Below are 21,968 nucleotides of genomic sequence, written 5' to 3' on the forward strand. Positions count from 1 at the left end.
CTTCATTAATTAATAACGGTTAAATTTTATCAATAAATGTATTATATCATAATTTAGTAAAATACTAAAAATAGCCATTTTCTATTCTCAATGTCATATAAACACGGCACTTGTGTGACTTAACACGATTTTCATTAATACAATTTAAAATTTTTCTTTTATATGTTAATATATTACTACTTCATTGTCGACGTTTTTCACTGTTTTACAGATTACAACAATTGTAGTAAAATGATTTTATTCTCAACGAAAAACAAAAACGTGTCAAAAATCACTTGTTATTTACAAATTCTTAATTGAGTGGATTAACAGAAAAATGGCGTAACTAAAGAAAAATTAATTACATTTTCGAACTGAAAAAATTTAACGTTTATTAAAAATAATATTTTATTAAATAAAATTAGAAACTAGCAAAATTGTTTGCGTATTTCTGATGTTTATTATGCTTTTACTTTTAAACTAATCTTTCTTGTGTTTTTAATACAGAAATTACTAAATCGTCAGAAATGCCATTATTGCAAATAATTATCGACATGAATTCAATCACAATTTTATAAATGAATTTAAGAAACTGTAATAGATACGATCTAAACCGAAATTCTATCGTAAGTAAAATTAATATTTTGTGAAAAAGGTATTAAAATAACATCGATTAATTGATAAAGCGGATAACTATAATCCATTAATTAATCGTTTTCCTCTTAGTATTTTATACATAATCGTACAAATCATGTGATTATTCCATTTATATATATTATTATAAAATGCTTATTGAAGACATAATTTATGCAAAAATGAGTTAATGATTTAAATTTTTCCTAATAATTTCACAAGGAAAAGAAAATATGTATTCTAATTTAAAAGAAAAAATTTGTCTGACTTGTTTCTTGGAACCTTTCATCAGGATGGCAATCATCTTTGGCTTTGATATTTTTAACGTGTGTAGCTGCAGAAAAGAAGTGTTCACGCCGAACATTATTAAATTAAAAAATAATTATGTCAAATTCATAAAATATGTTGTGTGGCTATGGACTCTATTGTTCCTCTGGCAGGTAATACCGGGATTAAATAAATACGCAATTTGTAAAGGGTTGTTTGATAATGTAAGCGATAAACCCATTCAATATACTATGATTCGTGCAATAGTACATTTAGCATACTCAATCTGCATAACTACACTTACGAAAAATAACAACAACAAAATCAATTTAAAAGTTGATTTAAAAAGTACAAGATGATAAAAGATGACAGCAAAAGATGATTAAAAAAAAAAAATGTTTCAATTAGAAATATTGCCCTGTCCACATCTTTCTGTACAATAATATTTGTTATTTCCTTTCAGTATATGAATGTATATTATTATTATCCCGGAGTACAAAGTACAAAAAACTTTGAAGGCGAACCATTGTTATGCTCTATTATATGTTCTCTAGGTCAGATACCTCCGTTAGGAGGATTTAGATTTGCTTTAGTATTAGTAGCGTTATTGTTGTTTGTCGCGTATAAAGAAAATGAACATATCCCGTTTGAACTCTCCTCATTGAAGAAGAAAGACAAGAGCATGCCGAATAAATTGAAAGAATTGATGCTACGTCACCAAGAATTGTGGATATTTATCAATCAGTTCAACACTAAACTTAATCATCCATTCTGCATTCTGTACTTTTTTATCATCTGGGCAACGAGTTATATGTTTTATAGATACGTATTTGAAGAAATGAACGAATCGATGCATTTCCATGCATTAGGAAGGTCCATTTTCTGCACTTTCGTCTTTACAATTTGGGGATGTTTACTGTCTTGTTTCGCATTTTCGGTAAGTATTCGTGTTAACAAGTTACTTTTCCGAAAGCTAATTTCTTACTTTTTAGATGAAGAATGGTTTCCAAGATATTCGTCAACTCGCAGATTGCAGTCTTGGACTCGAACAAAAACTCAAGGTATATATTTTACCCATGAATAATAAATATATTGAGCCTTCGTAAAGTTATATATAAATCTTACATGCCAAAATAGAATGAATTACGGCAATATTTCTCTATTCGGTCCGATATAATATATTTCAACACCGAGTAATATTTATTATAATAAAATTGAATCACCAAACAATGTTTACAACTTTTTACTACCGTTTTTATTGCGATAATTGTTTTTTTCTTTTTTTTCTTTACTTTGTAGATCTTAGATTTTATGAAAAGATTTGGGAAAGTTTCCTTGTGTCTTTCAATCGGTGGTTTCTTTGATGTGGATAAGAAAATTCTTTCCAAGGTTATTTTAGTTTATAATCATATAAGTATTTATTAAATTGCTTTTTCCGGAAAATTATGACATTTTTAAATTTGAATGTAACTATCTAATTTCGAGTATCGTTCTTTTCAGATGGCGAGTTCGTTGCATTCTATTCTTTCAGGACTTTTGAAGTTAAGGAAGGCATCGAAGGGGAACACACAATGCAACAAAATATTCTTATCTAATTCTACCGAATATAACTAATATATAGCGTATAAAATTGTATCGTTGCTAAATAATTCAATTGCGAAGAAATTCGTGACTTTTATAATATTTATGATTTAAAATCAATTCAACTGCAATAGTACATGTTAAAGTAGAAAATTCTTTCACATTTCAAAATTCATATCTTTATTATTTCTCAAACTTCAAGTGTATTGCACAGGTATGAGAATATCAGACACGAAATGATATTTTCTCTGCTGTAAGTTTGGCTGTTTTCGTAAAGAAACACTACCAGAGTAGTAACAAAGTGTCAAAAGGGTGGTTTTTGCATCAATATGTGATCAAAAGTAAAATTCCTTTATTATGATTATTATGTCATTATTAATATATAAAAGAAACTTAATCATAAATAATTGATATTTTTCACTTCGGAAACAGTGCTTGTTACTTAGCACTATAAATTAATGTAATAAATTGATCCTCGTAATTGATAGTACTGACAATTATATGTTTAAGAGTTTGTTATTAAATAAGAAAAGAAATGAGCCTTTAAATTAATAAATGCCACAATGAATCCGTTCTAAATTGGACCCCATACAAACTCTTGATGGCTCAAGTGACAAGAGAAGTTGTCTATTCACATATGAAAGTTAACAAAGGGTTTTCATAGTTTCAATGAGAATTTCTGAATTCGAGTACCTTGTTTATGTTTGCTTGAATCATACATAAGTTCTGAAACAAACTGTTACTCATATTTTCATTTTCAATCATCAAATATCCAATTAAAATGCAATTTACTGCAGTCACTTTTAAAGGTTGCTTTCTCAAGAAAGAAAAGCAACGGTAAATAACACTGGTGTTGATAGAGTACACGTCTATTGTTTTTTGTTTGAAATGAACTCATAATGGTGACGATAATTCCGATTTTTCAAAGTTATAGAAAAACCCAATTCTAACAGCTGCATAACTGAAAATCTAATACATCGCATATTTTAAGCGAAATAATAATAAAATCCGTGTTAGAATCGAGAGCTTTGTGAAACATCTATTATAAGAGTTCGAAAATAACTAAGACAAAGTTTTTTCAAGCAGAAGACATTACATTGTTGTGTTGTAAGTGTTTATTTTCTTTTTCTATATGTAACAGAACGAATTCACACAATTATCTTTAAACTATAGCAGAAGTCAACCACTGGTAAACTGCAGAAACTACACGTGAAAATCTGTCTTACAAAATATTGTCAAAATAGTGACTGTAGTGGTAAATAAACAAAATAGTGTATACTCTTTACTTTCGGTAGTAACGATTTATCGAGTTAAATTTAGTTGGTAATATAAAACTTGTCTAAATTTAAAAACTTTCATACGCTGCTCGCACTTAACATAGTTTCAGAAAACCATTTCGGCATTCAAAAGAGTTAGGCACTGGTGTTCAAGATAACTTCATCGCAACTACACAAGTCGATAGATTTATAATGAAGTGCAATGACTCAGTCCAGAAAACTTTAGAGGCAGTCGTAGAGTCATGTGTAGTATTATTTATATTTCATATTTCAATCAGTCTGCTTTATTTATTTGTTTGTATATGTAAACATATAAGAATTATAATATTTCTAAAAATGAATATCTTGCACGTTAATCTATAGATTTTTAGTCGAGCAAGAGTAGTTCCTCGTGTTCTTCAGGCTTTAGTCAGCTCCTATTTGAATCAACTTACATGAAGAATAAAAAGTCGGGAATGTTTAATTTCAACGGGCGGATATTCAAATTCGTTTCAAAAGTAACAAGTATAACACTTTACAAAATATCATTCGTATTTCTTTCTTATATCAAAACTAAAGTATTGTTTTTAAAATTAATACTGTAGTCTTTGTGTGCTATTATATATAAACCTTGGACAGTATTTCTTGTTTTAGTTCTACAGTGATATATAGTTTTAATTATTAATTTTCACGCCTTTTTGGGTGTCAGACCGTATTCATATGCAATATTAATGCTTAACGAGATAATAATTATAATAGAATTAATTATTCTATGCACATGCAGTTATTTTAATTGTTTTAGTGTATTTTCTGTTACATTGTTTATTTGTTTGTTGTAATTTTGATGCGAAATAATAAACTTTACAACAGAACAAAAACAAATTGCAATATGATTTCAAACAGGCTAGTAAATACAGAAAGAATTTGTAAGAAATGTAATAAAGTATGATTAAATCTTGCGAATTAACGTACTTGAGTTCTCTAGAATACAAAGAGTATTCATATCAGAATATTCTTTGTATTGAATACAAAGAGTATTCAAAAGTATTTTTCATATTATCGTTTGTGTAATATTTGACATACGTGCGTAGTTCCATATGATTATAATAGAGTTAAACGTTAGAAGATTGAATTATGTTAAATTGTCGTGTGAAAATTCTAGAGTTTAATGACTTATTCTCAGAGAAAATATTTTTGATATAAAATAAAAGCTTCATAACAACTTGCTACGACTCATCTTTTGTCCCTATTGCAGCGGCTTTTAACCCTTAAGGCAATTATTAATGTTCTTAGGAACGCCATTTAATTAAATATTACAAGTATATGGACGTTTGAAAACAAGACGGACACTGAAAAATCTTTTTGAAACCATATTTATTTTTGAGGCCTACTATTGAAAATATTACGAAAGAATTACTAGTAGTACTAGCAACACGAAACTATGCCCTGGGTATAGGTTTTGCTTTCGTTTGACAAAAAAGTGGGTAGAAATGTGGTAACCCGCTCTTAACTTTCTGTTTAAAGCGGCTTTTTATTCGCATTGTTCGAAAGAGGACGTGCATGTCCCTCGTTATAACCTACAAAATCGTGAAGAAATTCTAACTTTGTCAAAACATCGACCTTGTTGTGTTCAATATATTTTCGAAAATTCATGTTTCATTGTTATTCTGTTGAATTTCGATCACAACAAAACAATTGTAAACAAGTGTAATTGTATTTTCTAATTTCACTGAAACTGTTACAGAAAATGCAACATGTTCGCACTGAACGACATTATGTGCAGGAAATAGCATTCCTGTATCAAATATTGTATCAAAATGTAATTTATAAAAGCAATAATAATTGTAAAATGTGATCTAACTTTCAGCTGAATTTTTCTTATTGAATATATTCAAGAAATCTTGTATGACTGTTGTTCCCGATAAGGGAAAACATCAACTGAAAGAAAATAATTTTCTGTACTATAACTATAAATTTATAAAAGTATTTGCAAGTATTTTATTTTAACAGTTAAAGAATAACTTCACACTCCCATCCAAACTTATCCCTCTTATCACTAGGCTAAGAGTGACAGAAAATGTACTTTTATAATTCTAACATGCAAATATCTCTAGCAAATATTAGGTTTGTTCCAACACAAGCCCCTAACTTGTTTAATAATTAGTACATAAAAATAGTTAATAGTTTCTGTAATTTTTTTCACTTCGGTTTTACTGCATATTGTTTTTTTAACTAATTGAGATTGTTGTAATGGAAGGTGGCATACATTTTCAGCGAAACATCGCCAAATTTAATATAATAAACAGATAAATATTGTACAAAGAAGAAATTTGTAATCCTGTACATTCGAATACAAAGTTCTGCGGGAGTATCGGAAATACAAATTTACCGGGCGTGTTTGCGTTATTGCTAACTTCGATAAGTTATATTTAAACTTTGAAAGAATTTTGGTACATTTTGTACAAGCATGTGACATTGTATGATTCTGATTACTTTATGCAAACTGTACAGTCAATCACTGAAGATTGATTGTACAGGGATTCTACAGTGTAAGAGTATTATAAATTTAAAACAAATTTAATACTTCACATACCTGACATAAATAGCTGCTGTCGGTTGCTTTCTAGTTTTCTTTTTTCACTTTTGTTTCCCAAAGTTTACGACGTGCAAGTGCTTTTATCAAAAATCCTTTATCGCTGCGACGTGTGCAGCCGAAACCTGCACATCCAGTCATACTCTAGGAATTATTAAAGCGTAAAATAAGTTACTTAACCTAACCAGTATATAACGACTCCCTAAAACTAAAAAAGTTATGATTAATACAAATAAACAGTATATCGTTATTTGCCAAAATATGGAAGGATAATGGCATTTCTTAGATAGCCCCATAATGAGAGAGTGGCCATATATATGGGATTTGTAAAAATGTCACAACCTGAATCAGGATATAAGACAACGATACAATCGGATACAGATAATTGAGTATGCATACAACGATACAGATAACTGACCATGCCATACTCAATTATCAAATAAGAGGAATGGTAAGTTGTAATACATATACACTCAAACCTGTTTTTGTGCGGTCTTTTTTTGTGTGATTTTTTATACGTACAATGTGTTTTGTGCAATTATTTTTGTGCAGTATACCAATTTGATTGAAATTCATATACCGCACACAAAATTCACACAAAACAAATCACACAAATAAAAAATCGCACAAAAATAGACCGCACAAAAAGAGGTTTGAGTGTACATAATAAATACCACGCAGAATAAAATTTAAAACACAACGTGTACACGTAATGTTATGAGTTCTCACAAGGGACTAGTTATTTCTTATGAGCCCATCTTCGGAGCCCGTCTACTAACCAACATTGACCGTTACAAATACATTATCTGGCCTTTTTGCGCTCTCTGAGCGATAAAGGGACTAAAACCACAAATATGACAGTATTCTTTTCATACATTCTGATAAGCATGTTCATAAAATTGATATAAAATTAATTTAATGCACTTCATCGTAAAAGTCATGGTAAAGTATCGCTACTTAAACAGTGCATAATACAGGTACTATTTGGTCCCTTTTAAAATGTTTACTTTATTAATGCATATCGATATATTGTGCTTATAGATGTTTATTTTACTAATGGATGTCCGCGGGAACAATGCTTCGTTTTTGATGTTTAGAATGGTGTACATGTTATAGACATGATTATCAGAATAAAATATGAAAAGACCAGTGAAGTTCACAACATTTTTATCCCAACGAAGGGCGTCATCATTTCAAAGTTTTAACTTACTAAAGATATTAATCTAACTGTAATTGTTGGAATTATGGCTTACATACACTCCCAGGTGAATTACTTCATTAATTAATAATGATATTATAGCATAATTTAGTAAAATATTAAAAATAGCAATTCTGTTTTCTCTACGTTATATAGAGACAGAACTTGTGTAAATTAACATAACTTGCAGTAATATAATTTAAAATATTTCTTTTATATATTACTAATTCATTGTTGACGTACTTGACTGTTTTATAGATTTTAAAACTTAAATTGTGCTAAAGTGATTTTACCTTCAAAGAAAAAAACTGTCAAACGTGTCAAAAAACACTTGTTATTTAAAAAAAGTATTGTTTTACAGACTTAAGAAAATGTCGTAACTAACAAAGAAAATAATTAGACTTTCATACTTAGAAAACTTAACGTTAATTGAGAATAATATTTTATTACATTAAATAAGAAACTAGATATAATTATTTGCATATTGCTGAAGTTCATTGCGCTTTTATTTTTAAACTAATTTTTTTTATGTGTTTTTGTGTGTTTTTCATACAGAAGTGATTAAATTCTCAGCAACGACAGTTCTGCGAATAAGAATCGACATGAAATAAGTGTGAATTCAATCATTATTTTATTGAAGATTTTTACCAAACTGTAATACAAACGCTGTAAACCCTATTCTAATCATAATGAAAAGTAATATTTTATAATAAAGATATTATAATGACATAAATTATTTATAATCATATAGCGTACAGCTATAATTCATTAATTAATCGTATACTTTTGTATTTTATACATTATCGTGCAATTAATATTTATATTGAATACTTATACATTATTATAAAGTGTTTATTGACGACATAATTTATGCAAAAATGAGTTAACGATTTAAATCTTTTCTAATAATTTGTAACGAAGAACAGGATATATGTATTCCAATTTACAAGAAACAATATGCTTGACGTGTTTGTTAGAACCTTGTGTAATGATGGCTGTCATCTTTGGCATCGATATTTTAAACATATGTGGGTGCATAAAAGAATGACCAAGTTTAAAAATAATTACGTCAGATTCACAAAATATGCTTTATGGACATGGACATTATTGTTATTATGGCAGATAATACCGAGTTTGTCAAGGGTGGCTTGATTATGTAACCAACGAACCTATAGTATTAACTACGGTTTATTGAATAATACACTTAACTTATTCCATCTGCTTAACTATTTTTACGAAAAATGAGAACAAAATGAATTTAGAAGTTGATTTAAAAAATGAATACTTTCAACGAAAACAATTCGTCACTTAGAAAGGTTTCCCTGTTCATGTCTTTTTATACGCTGATGCCTATTATTTCTTTTCGATTTATGAATGTATATTTTAATTTTTTCGGAGTAGAAAGAAAAAAGAAATTTGAAAGAGAAGCGCTGTTATGCACTTCTCTGAATGTTTCAGCTCAGATACCTCTAATAGGAGGATTTTCATTTAGTTTATTATTAGTAACTTTATTGTTGTTAGTCTCATACAAAGAATTTGAACATCTCCTGTCTGAATTGTCTTCATTGAAGAAGGAAAACAAGAACATGCCGAATAAATTAAAAGAATTGATGCTACGTCACTAAGAATTGTGGATATTCATCAATCAATTTAACACTAAACTTAATTATCCATTCTGCATTCTGTACTTTACTGTCATCTGGATAAACAGCTTCTGGTTTTATACATACCTATTTGCACATATGAATGATTCAATGCATTTACTTGCCTTGTTAGGTTCCGTAATTTTTACCTTCATCTTTATAATCTGGGGCTGTTTACTGTCTTGTTTCGCATTTTCGGTAAGTATTCTTGTTAACAGATTATTATTCTGTAAGGTAATTACTTGCACATTGCAGTCTTGAACTGGAACAGAAACTCAAGGTATATATTATATCCTAAAATAATAGATGCATTGAGTCTTCGTAAAGTTGTATGTACTTTCTAAATACTAAAATAAAATAAACTATGATCATATTTTTTCACGTGGTCATAAATAATATATTTTAAAACCGGCTAATGTTAATTAAGATAAAATTGAATCAACTAATATTGTTTATAACTTCTCATTGCATTTGTTATTGCGATTATTGTTTATTTCGTTTTGTAGATTTTAAACTTTATGAAAAGATTTGGGAAAGTTTCCTTGCGCCTTTCAATCGGTGGTTTCTTCGTTGTGGATAAGAAAATCGTTTTTAAGGTTATCTTATTTTATAATCATATAAGTATTTAATATATTCCTTGCTCTTAAATTTTATAAGAAATTTTCAAAGTTTAACCGTAGCTATAAAATTTTGAGGTCTTTTCAATTTCAAGATGGCGAGTACGTTGCATTCTATTCTTTCAGGACTTTTAAAGGTAAGAATAGCGTCGAAAGAGAGGAAAAAATGTAATAAAATATTCTAACTAATATACAGCATACGAAACCTCACTGTTGCTAAATATTTTATCAGCAAAGAAATTCGTCAATTTTGTAATATTCATAACATAATCGATTCTTAAACTTCAAGTGTAATGCACAGGTATGACATTAGCACATGTAAAACGACATTTCTTATACTGTAAGAACGGCTGTGTTCGTAAAGAAACACTATCGGAGCAGTAATCAACTGTAAAAACGGTGGTTTGTGCAGCGATAAGTGATCTAAAGAAAACCTCAATTTTTATGATTATTATGACTTTTTTATATATAAAAAAACTTAATAATAATAATAATAATAAATAATTCATATTTTCAGACTTTGGAAACACTGCTGGTACTTACCACTATAAATTAATGTAATTAATTAATAGTGGTAATTGATACTACTGAGAATTTTGTTTGCCATTTTCTTTTATTAAATAAGAAAACAAATGAGCCTTAAAATTAATAAATGCCACAATATATCCGCTTTAAATTGGTTCTCATAGAAACTCTTGGTGACTCAGTTGACAATAGAAGTTATCCATTGAAAAGTAAGAATTAACTAAGAAAGGATTTGACAGTTTCAATCAGAATGTGTGATTTCGTCTTTGCTCAAGTTTGCACCACTAACATATAAGTTAGGAAACAAATAGTTTCTTATATTTTCATCTTTAATCATCAAATATCCATGTAAAATGCAATTTACTGCAGTCACTTTTTAAGGTGTATTTCTCAAGAAAGAAAAGCAACGTTAAATAACACTGATGTTGATAAGCAAGATATATTACATAGGGTTTAGTATGTATTTATATGTGTAACAGAACAAATTGACAGAGTTTTGTTTAAAGTACCTGAGGTTAACCACTGATAAATGGCCGGAACTACCCGTGAAAATCTTTCTTACACCATATTTTCATAGCTATTTTTAAGCTCACAATTTTAAACGTTTTGCAAAATTTGATGAATTTAGTGATACTACTATAGAAATTTATTCTTGCAAGTATCACGTTTACATACTATTCTACCAGAAGATCATTTTTTATTGGTATTATTTTGTGCGCAATACCACTAATTGAATTCAGCAAGATTCGAGCTGTAGATAACGAACTATTCGCTATTCATATGAACTTTTTCTATTTACTTTCCTTTAGCTATTTCTTTTATAAACTTTCTAAAAATATTCCTAATGTTTAGCGGTAAGAAAATTAAATTATTACATGATATCGCGGCAGTAGACTTACTTTCGTATTTAAATAATTGCAAAATCTTACTGTAATCTTTATAAAAGTTATTGTATCGGAATTATAAAACATTTGTATTAGTTGTATTTAAGTAGCGGTGATTTCGCTTTTTACAGCTAAGAAACGCCAGGGATGGCGATTTCGTTTCCTTTGTACTCACGGCAAACCCTTAAGCTGAATTACTGAAGTAAAATCACACGTTTCAATGCTTTGCATTGAATATTAGTCTCGTCTTATTACCCTGTTTCAATGGTCTGTAGCGATATATGATAGAAGAGAATCAAACATTTTTCTTTTGGCACTGACATTATATAAAGTTTAGTTTAGTTGGTAATATAAGAATTACTTAAATTCAAAACATTTATATGCTGCTCGCAAATGATTTTGTTAAAATAGGTTAATTTCTTTTGGTTAATGTTACCTATGGTTCCAAAATGGCGGCTCATCTCTGATTCCAGCAAATAGAAGAAAAGAAACAGTGGGGACACATGTTCTAACCTAACCTAACCTAACCTATTCTAATAGATTACCATAATTATTACCAACAAAATTATTAGAATAGGTTAGGTTAGGTTAGAATGTGCGTCCCCACTGTTTCCTTTCTTCTATTTGCTGGAATCAGAGATGAGCCGCCATTTTGGAACCATAGGTAACATTAACCTTTCTTTTTATATTCTTTTCATATTTACATTCGAGACATTAACTGCCAAAATAGAACAAAAGTTAATGTCGTAAAAGTATTCTGTGAATTGAATCTATATATATAATCGAAATGAGTTGATAAGATGATGAGCATAATAATAAGCGCAGAGCCCAAACGGTTAGGAATTAAAAGTTAAAATTTCGTACACAGTTAGGGTATGTCATGAGAATGTACACTAAGAAGGGATTTTTCGAAATCCCCTCGGGTAGAGGGACAGGGTTAATCTTGAAACATTGGCTGTTTGTATGAATATTCAATTATTATATAATCTTTTTAAATGTTTCTAGACATTATCTATGCAAATTAAATGTGCTAGTGATTGAAGTTATGCTGGTTTAGTAATAACAATTTGTATGTCAAACATGAAACACTCTAATTTAGAAAAAAGTTTTGCTTGCGTTGTTTGTTAGAACCTGGCAGAGTAATGTCTGACATCTTCGGTTTCGATATTTTAACATATGTAGCTGTAAACACAGAGAATTCGCGCATGTTGAATTAAAATATATATATATATATAATATAAAATACAGTATGTCCTGAAGTAATATATATTTGTGTTATTTTGTCAGGCAATACTGAGATTGAATAAAAACGCTTTTTGTATAGGTTGTTTCTTTATGTAAGCAATAAACCCTTTATATTTAATATAGCTTTTGCAGTAATGTACTTTACTTATTACACTTGCTTTACTACTCTCACCAATAAAGAAAACAAACTCAATTTAGATGTGAAATTGAAAAATAATCACTTCCGACGAAAAATGATACTCGAAAACTGAGAATTCTTTCCTTGCTCACATTTTTCTGTGCAATAAATATTACTGCTTTTTACTTTATGTATGTTTATCTTTATTATTCCGGAGTGTAAACAAAAAAGAAATTTGTAGGCGAAGCACTGTTATGCACTATTCGGTATGTTCTATGTCACATATCATTTGGTCATTATCCGCGACTTTATTGTTGTTTGTCGCGTATAAAGAAGTAAAACACTTTCTTCTTTAATTCTCTCTATTGAAGAAGACAAACAAGAATATTCTAAATAAATTGAAAGGATTGATGCTGGTCTCCAAGAACTGTTGCTATTTATCAATCAATTCTGTACTTTTCTGTCGTGTGGTTGTCGTGTGGTGTTATATGTATCTGTTTTTAGAAACGAACGAAACAATACATTTCTTTTCGTTAGGATTGTAAATTTTATTCTCCTTCCTCTTTGTACTTTGGGATGTTTATTGTCCAGTTTTGCATTTACGGTAACTATTCGTCTTAACATGTTCTTTTAAATACTAACTGTCTTACTTTTTAGATGCAAAATGGGTTTCAAGATATTCGTTAATTTGCGGTCTGCAATCTTCAATTAAAACACAAACAAAAGGTATATATTTTAATCGCGTGTTTCGGATGTTTTATTCTTCGCAGTGTCGAATAGTATATTGAAATTCATTTGTTATGTATTAAAATACAATTGAATTAATTAACATTGTTTACAGCATTTTATTACATATGTTGTTGCGATTTTATGTTATTCTGTATTTCGTTTTGTAGATTTTAGTTTTTAATCTACAGAAAATTTATCGTAAACAAAGAAGTAATGTATAGCGTAATATAGCTTACAAGAATTTTACATGATAACACATGAAAACATAAAATTTTCAAATGTCAAATATTATTTGATCATAAATGAAATTGTTTTGCTGAGATTATCATGTGAAATTAAATTACTGCTATAAGTTGTCCAGGAGCTCATAATATGAAAGTGATGTGTTAAGAATTCCTTTTATTTATTTTATTGCTTATAATCTATATACTTTTTTTATGGCTTTTGGACAGGAATAGAGTAAAATATTTGTATAAAACACTTAATTAGAAGATATTATTTCTGAAACAAAGGAAGCTTTTTAAATATTTCATAATCTCCTTGCTGACTCTCTTGTCCTAGTTTCTTACACGCTACAAATGCCAAAGAGTAAACATTTTAATACGCTTCCAACGTCGAATGACCTACGACCTATTCTGTCGACATACAGGTTTTGTAATTTCATTTCAAACGCTTTACATATAAGTTAATTTCTTACATTAAACCTTTAATCTTTAACAATTCAAACTGGTTGATAACATGCGAGATTCAAAGTTATTAATCAACCTTACTTGGAATTGGGGCTAACGTCTTTCTGGACATGATGACACCTGACCTAATTTTTATAAAAGTAACGTATTCTTTATTAATTTGTATAAATCTAGGACTGGATAAATTTAGAATGGGTCTTGAAACACCGAAATAAGTTAAATTTGTTGATAAAATTTACTTAATTTTTTAAATATTTACTACTTCCCTCCCCTTTAAACTGTCGATATTTAAAGGATTACATTAAACGTAAATAAAAAAATATTCAATTATTACTTAAATAAGTTTAAAATAATTTAAACAAAAAAACACATTGACTACTAAATTTTTTCTTTATTTTTTTTACTTGATTAATCAAGTTTAAAGCATTTCATTTTGTAAAAATGTTGTTAAAAAATGAAATTGCTTGATTATAGTTTAATAAAAAAAAACTTTATAAAACTACGACTTTTAAATATATACAATTAATCATTTATAAAACTGGCCCTCTACTTTCTATCGATTTTCGTGCTTGAGCTAAATAACGTTTCAATTCATCTGGCATCTCTCCTTCTCCTGAAAGTGGATCCTCTTCTGGTGGAATATCTGAAAAATTAAATATCACAAGTTAAATATTTCTGCAGAAAATCCAGAAATCGTAAGAAATTTTAATATATTGATTAAAATTTTTAATTTCATGAGAATTAATTTAAAACAGCCCAGTAATTTTGCTCTTTCTAATGTGAATAAATTCATTTCCCTATGTGATTAACGGTCGGGAGATAAAACGGAACCACTTGTATCTCCATTAGGGTCAGACTTAATAAAGATCTTATTCGTTATTAGCATTAATAAATTTTTAATAATACTCGTCCCTACCCTCAAAATTAAGCTTTTTGGCATTTTTTTTTTTTGATAATTACAGTATATAAAAATTTTTATAACAAAAGATGACAACAGATGGCGCTACACGCAATTTCAAATGTCGCCAGGAACTCATTACACAACTCATTGCTGTAATTTTTTTTTTTTTTTTTTCTTTTTTTGCTGTACAGGAGATAGGAATAAAGCAAAATCTGAAAATGAATACGGAATTGTTTGAATTTAATTTAATAGGGTCTATTTGGACAACATGTACTGTCGCAAAGTTAAATGACAGTACAGTAGACACCCCTATAACACGGGTTCATATAACACGGATTCGTATAACACGGCGAAAAAATTGCGATCGTGTTTCGTATAACACGCTAAAAGAGACTCGTATAACACGGTAAAAACGTCATCGCCGACTCGTGTCGCGACAGGATTGATCGAATCTGGACCAATAGAGGATATTGTACAAACCGTTGAGTTTAAACGAGCAGCGGACCTACCGAAAAACCATTTATTTTTTTAACGGCCATAAAAATTATATTTATATTAATGATGTTTCCAAAGTTTAGCGAATTTTTCACTGAAAAATAACTTATCGGGAAACACGCTCCCACCGTTCGATGAGCCGCTCTGCGACGAAAACAAGCTTAAGCGACGGCGTCGTCGAACGGTGCGCACTCGGTAAGTAATCCTACAATTTTTCGTTTATAGCATAGTTTATATGGATTATTCCCAAAAAATTGTACGTGATTCCGAAATGTTGAGTCAAATCAGTCTAGAATCGATTAATTTTATGGAAGTAAACCTTTCAAACAGCCGTAGCCCCTAAACTGCACACGTACCGGGCTGTGATTGGCTCATGTATTTAAGTGTCTCGTACAACACGGATTCATATAACACGGAACGTATCTACGGTGTTATAGGGGGGTCAACTGTACATAATAGCTTGCTAAAGTTTATAACAACATGTCATCTCATATACTGTAAATATCATGTTCTTTCTGCCATATACTGTAATTGTTTTGTTTGTGTTGTATATTATTATATAGTATTTATTTATTTTCTAATTTTATTCTAATATCTGAAAAAGGTCTAGGGAATGATATCAAATAAATTGAAATGAATTATGACAAAAGTTAAAGAGAAGTTAATGAAAAATAGTTAGAAGCACATTCTGTTAACTTGCAGTGAACTCTGACCTTCAAATTTAAGTTAATGCCTACGTTTTTAAAAACGTGCCATTCGGAGGTTCTTAAAAAGTAAATTTTAATGTGTGTGTGTGTGTTCTATGTTTTACGAAACTCTTTAGAAAAAATGAAGATATTGGATAATTTGTGAATCGAATCATCTACAATAACTGCTTTAATTATTTATAATTTGTATATTATTGTATAAGTTAAATATATATGTAATAAATTATGTAAAATGTATGTTTAAAGTTTTCCGAAGTAAATACAATAATTCAAAATAAGTGTTCAAACCAATCGCTATTTTTGAAGAAAGAAAATCTAGTATTTCTCTATATTTATGAAAATAATATAATTATGTACACATATGTTAACAGTTAATAAAAAATATCGATATTCATATATCAATTACAGGATTTTAAGTATATTTTAAATCTTGAATCTTTCCCTAAAGTATGGGCATGGCATGAGATGCCTTGTGTAACGAACCTTACCTTCAGCAATGGAAAGTTCTAATTCAATCGCTTTTTTCATTTTTTCTTGTTTTTCATTAAATTTTCTAACAACTCCATAATGAATCAAAGCGTAAATAACGCAAAATCCACCAGAAATTACTCCCATTGCACGAAAAGCTATTCTTCCACCGTAGTTACTCATAATGTTACCACCTATAAAACTACCAGACCCACGACCTGAAAGTACAGTTTGAAAGTACAGAAAGTATTATAGAATTTATTTTACATATATAACATGGTACGTTTTACTTACCAACTCCATAATGTATACCACTAACAAATCCTTGCATTGTTCCCAAAAGACTCCTCGGACAGAGCTTCGCACTGTAAGTAGCTGCAGCAACCCACATGGTGTGATAAGTAAATGCTTCCATGGCTTCGAATGGAATGCACCACCATGGGTTACTTATAAAAGAATAACCAAAACATCTGATGAAGTAGAACATCAGAGCAATTATTAACAGATTTACTTGTCCTATGTGTCTTACGAACCATTCTGAGTAGTGAAGAAATGGTAGACCAATTCCAGAGCCAATAGTGAGAGTTAATCCAAGAAGATATGTGGGACTGTTTAAATCTAAAAGATACCAGAAGAGAAACGACTCTATGAAACCCCATACCGTACCTAACCAAAAGATTATAAAGAATAGAATTATAACAACTGGTAATCTGAATAGCTTGACTGCATTTTTCCACATGTTTTCTTCGGGTAGGGCCAACTCCATTTTAAGTGAAGCTACAGCAAAAACTGTTAATATAGTTAATCCGTTAAAGAAATAAAATGCCGGAGAGTAATCGTTATGCCCTTCCTCACTCACTAAATCCACTAAGATTCCAGTGACGGGGGAGAAGATTGCCGTAGCCAATATAGCCCAAAATCTTTGACGTCCATACTGTCCACCATGCGATTCTACCATGTGTAACGTGGTAGCGTCCGTTAGTGAAATGCAGATAGCCACAAATATTTGAAACATGACCCTTAACCCAAAATATATCCATACAGTTGTTAAGCGCTTATTGGTGTTAGTATGGAAGCAATTTGTGCTTAAGTAATTGGTTTCGTTAGTGTTGGAGACTAAAGTTATGTCGCAATTGATAGTGCAGTTTTCATCATCCATATCTTCCGAATAGCAAAGCAGAGGAGTCTTAGATGCTGAAATTGAGTAACTGCAAAGATCCTCTTTAAGTTCTGGCATATCTAAATGTATATTTGTAATGGATATGGATGAAGTCATGTTTGTTTCGTAGCTGGAGTTCAAGCTACCATGTAAAGAATTGAAGCATCTCTTATCACAACTTGAAGCAAAGAGATCATATTTGATATTTGAATTATTTTCGCATTTTTGGTTACAACTTTCAATTATTAAATTTAATTCCGAAGAGTTACATGTTATGTAGCGATGAGGAACATGTTCATAAGTGTTGGCTGCTGGAGGTACAAACATAATGGCTGTACTGAAAGCTGAAGTTAATAAGAGAGAAATGATTAAAACTGGCTTGTATTGTCCTAATTTATCAGCCACTGCACCTGCTAGTGGGGAACCCATAATTTGTGTAAAGGGTAGAAATGTGTAAATGTAAGAAGTCTCTTCTACAGAAATTCCAAGATCTTTCATGTGGATAGTCATGTAAGGAATTAGACACGCATGAGCTGAAATTTAAAAAATACACATGTATTATTACGTTTTATTGATTAATATTCTTTAAAATGATAAATAAAATACCTCCAAATAAACAAAACAGAACTACTTTTAGAGGTAAAAGATCTACATCAACTTCTGGTAACTTCATTTTGCTGTTAAAGATATAAATTAGTACATTTTAAAACAATAAATTAGTTTAATACATAAGAGGTATTTATAAAAATTATATTAAAATAAAAGAAAATAATTAATTTAAAATTTAAACCGGCATCACAATTCGATGATAAGAATCCCTTTAAACCTTCGTTAGAAAATCTTAGTATAATATTATAAATTATACTTGAAACTTCATTGTTCTTGGTATTACAGAAATTCTCAATATGCTAAAAATATAAAACTTATAAATATATTAGGCAACATAATAGGAAATTCAATATTTATTTCCGGAAGTTTCAACACGGAAATAGTTTGAACAATTTGCAACACTTGACATATATAACCATTTACAATTAACAGAAAAACGTTAAAAATGCGTTCAATACGTCTCACTTATGTCTTTAGTATAATGAATAACATTTTATTTCAATATTCTGAATATACAGAACGAAATTCTACTATGCATTTCAGTGTATTTATCACAGTGAGTAGCTTTCTGTAAGATTCGATGGCATCAGGGTTAGATTAATACACAGAACAAACAAGGCAATGCAACACTTGAGCGATCTGACAGGAAAGGGTGCCTCCCAGAAGGAATTCTTTTAGCAAATTATCCTCTGTTTACGTGTTAAACACGGAAAACTCCATTTGGTCGACCTGTTAATGTGACGGGAATCTACAAAACAGCTACCTGTGTTCAGTATTTTTAACCACTTACAAATTACAAATTTAGTTGTAATTTATCTTCATCACTCTAATAAAGAAAAATTTTATCGCTAAATATAACGTGTTATCAATAACTGTCTGAATAAATAATTAGCTTTCACACATCTCAGATCTGTTTCTCGTACGGATGTTTGCGTGTCAAGACGTTAAATCAGCCTTTAAATCATATTTTTATTGTTTGATAAAGCGAGATATTTTCTAAATTAATAGTTCTTAAAATAGAAATTTCATTTTATACATTTTTCATTTTCTTTCACAAAATATTTATGAAGTTTATGATTGTATTATGTAATTAGTTTGACTTTTATTCAAATTAATTGAATACCATCCATTTTATTATTAGTTATTAAAACGGTTATGCATTTATTATTAAACTACATTTTAAATTTTATATCATTCCGTTAAGAACAATAAACAACCACCGACAAGAACATAAAATACGTTATTTGGAGGTTAATTTGTATGCATCTTTGTTTAATGTTCCTGAGAGAATGGCCGCCGTTCAAGGGTCTTTTATTGTAGGTTTGACTGTATTAAAAATTGTTGCTAATTGTAAAAGTATTTCGTTTCTATAACCGAATTACATTCGAAAAAAATAGATTTTTTTTCATTTATTTATTTATAACTTTGTTATTTTTGTTTTAAATATTTATAAAACAAAAAGATCATAAATAAAAAGGTACGTATCTCTAGTTTGACATCTTTAAAATATAGCAGTTTGACAAAGACTTAAAAAAATAAAAGAAATGTTTTGTTATCTAAATCCTTTCAGAGTATAAATCTTGTCATCTTCAGAAGAATCCATGTGATGAAATATTTCTTAGTAGGTAAAATAATACGGGAATAAAATAAAAACAGCATTACATTTTTATAATATTTCATGTTATTGTTCTTGTATACTGTATTTCTTCGCCTTTTTAAATTAAATTTTATTTAATTCAATTCAATTTGATCAAATTTCAGAGTATTTGAAACAATTTTTTAAATAAGAACGTAAATTGCATAACGCGAATCGTCTTAAGTCGAATTCGAGTTTCCCACAGGCTCACGGAAATTTACTTTGAATTATATAATTACACACCAAAAAAATGGCTGATAAAATAAAGAAAGTAGTATAATATATCACTTTATAGACAGTTATAACAGAAAATTTATATCAGTCGTAAAAGTTGAGGTTTAATACGACTTGTGGAAGCGGAATCTATAGTACAAATTCATATTAATGCAGCATAATTAAACATATACAACGATGTTTCTGTACTCAGAAAGGAACTTTTAAATGTAAGTTAAAAGGTATTATCTAAAATAAACAGTTTAATTATATACTAAATTCAAAATATTCAAAAATACTTCTTTGTTTTCCATCTTGATACTTGAAAATAAACAGGTTATGACATAAGTCGTAGAAGCAAGGAATTATGTTGATTTTTGTTTATACTTATACAGGTAAAGCCTGGCGCTGAGTAAGAAGGCCTTTAAGAAGGCCTTAAAAGAAGAATTTAACTTACTTTTGTGGTGGGGACCTACTGTCAGAGTGACGTTGCCAAGAAGTTTAACAGACTGCGCCCAGGTCTCTGTTGCATAAAACTCTTATAGTTGTTTCAAAGGCTTTATAAGTTACAAAATACAAGCAGAATGTATTCAATTAAACGTTCAGTAACAAGTTACAAGTTACTTATAATCAGTAACAAGTTGCAATTGCTACAAGATACATATTTATTAGTCTTGTAGATTATAACTTTATGCAACGGGGCACAGGATTGGAGGGAAGTCTGGATGCAACCTGTTAAACATTTCGGCAATTTTACGTCCCTACATGAAAATAAATTACATTCATTCCTTTTTACTCAACGCCTTTACCTGTAAAATAAGTTGTAACCAAAAATCGGTGGTTTTAGACTTATGGGATAATCTGTAAGTTCATAAATTAATTTAAAATACAGCTAAATTTTGATAATATAATTAAAATGTATGAATTTTAATTGTAATTTTTATACATATTTATTTACAATTTTAGTTTTATACGTCAAGTGAATGAAGAATCGAGAGTTTATGCTTTCAAACTCCAAACTGCATTAGTTATAAATTTCAATTTAATTTTAAATATATAAAATAATAAATACATGATAAATATTTCTATTTATTTTTCACGTGCAGATTGTTTATAACACACCAACGTAAAGAGAAAAATTAAAATGACCTAATTAATAACAGAAACACTTTCGTTACTACATATAAAGGCGAAGATTTAGATTTATCGATCGTAAAAATTGATTAAAATTGTATATTTCTACAGTAATTTTACATTAAATCTACTTACTTGTTAACCCCGAAATTCGCTTCTATGCCTTTTCTTTATTTAAAGCTAACTGCTTATCGGTTGCAGTAAGCCAAAATTACGATGTCCACTATTCTCTACCATTGGTTAGTACAGTAGCAGATAAGTGTGAATAATATGAAATTTTTAATTTACTGCTTTGTTATTCTTTACTCGTTTACTTTAAATATCTCTGTCAGATTTCAGAGAAAGTCATTATCTACCTTCTAAGGTATAATTAAACTATTGTAATTAATTATAGACATTTAAAAAACATGCAAACTGTGGTACATAAAATTTGTTTTAAAGGGTACAATTAGCTAATTTACTTAATTTTTTTTCTTACACGTAAAAAAAAACAGCATAATTTTCAGTAATTTATATAAATAATCAATTAAATATTATTAAAATATAATATAATAAAGCTTTTTGAAGTATAAATGCTCTTAATTTCTTCAATAAAAACACTGATTATGACATACATACAGATTTTTTTTTCTTTATTTAAAAAAATCTTTACTTAAAAAAAACGTATGGAGTGACCTATTTAGTAAGGA

The 21,968-nt window shown here is 29.2% G+C and overlaps 1 protein-coding gene across 1 annotated transcript; it reads right to left on the bottom strand.

Annotated features, from left to right (window-relative positions):
* Positions 1–14,346: 14,346 nt before the first annotated feature.
* LOC136987903 (major facilitator superfamily domain-containing protein 6-like) lies at positions 14,347–21,439 on the bottom strand. Its single transcript, XM_067285681.1, has 5 exons — positions 21,415–21,439; positions 18,294–18,364; positions 16,823–18,220; positions 16,549–16,746; positions 14,347–14,600 (listed from the first exon to the last, which is right to left on the bottom strand). The coding sequence occupies exons 2-5, from the start codon at positions 18,358–18,360 to the stop codon at positions 14,488–14,490; spliced, it is 1,776 nt and encodes a 591-aa protein (XP_067141782.1). The 5' UTR covers positions 18,361–18,364; positions 21,415–21,439; the 3' UTR covers positions 14,347–14,487.
* Between the last annotated feature and the right edge of the window lie 529 nt (positions 21,440–21,968).

This window comes from Centruroides vittatus, unplaced genomic scaffold (genome assembly GCF_030686945.1).
Source record: "Centruroides vittatus isolate TY-2023 unplaced genomic scaffold, ASM3068694v2 scaffold_2802, whole genome shotgun sequence".
Lineage (NCBI taxonomy): Eukaryota > Metazoa > Arthropoda > Arachnida > Scorpiones > Buthidae > Centruroides > Centruroides vittatus.

Coding starts and splice junctions, on each gene's coding strand:
- LOC136987903 (XM_067285681.1), bottom strand. CDS start 18,360: ATGAAGTTACCAGAAGTTGATGTAGATCTTTTACCTCTAAAAGTAGTT. Junction 18,221..18,293: donor TCTGTTTTGTTTATTTGGAG/GTATTTTATTTA, acceptor TTTAAATTTCAG/CTCATGCGTGTCTAATTCCT. Junction 16,747..16,822: donor TGGTATACATTATGGAGTTG/GTAAGTAAAACG, acceptor CTGTACTTTCAG/GTCGTGGGTCTGGTAGTTTT.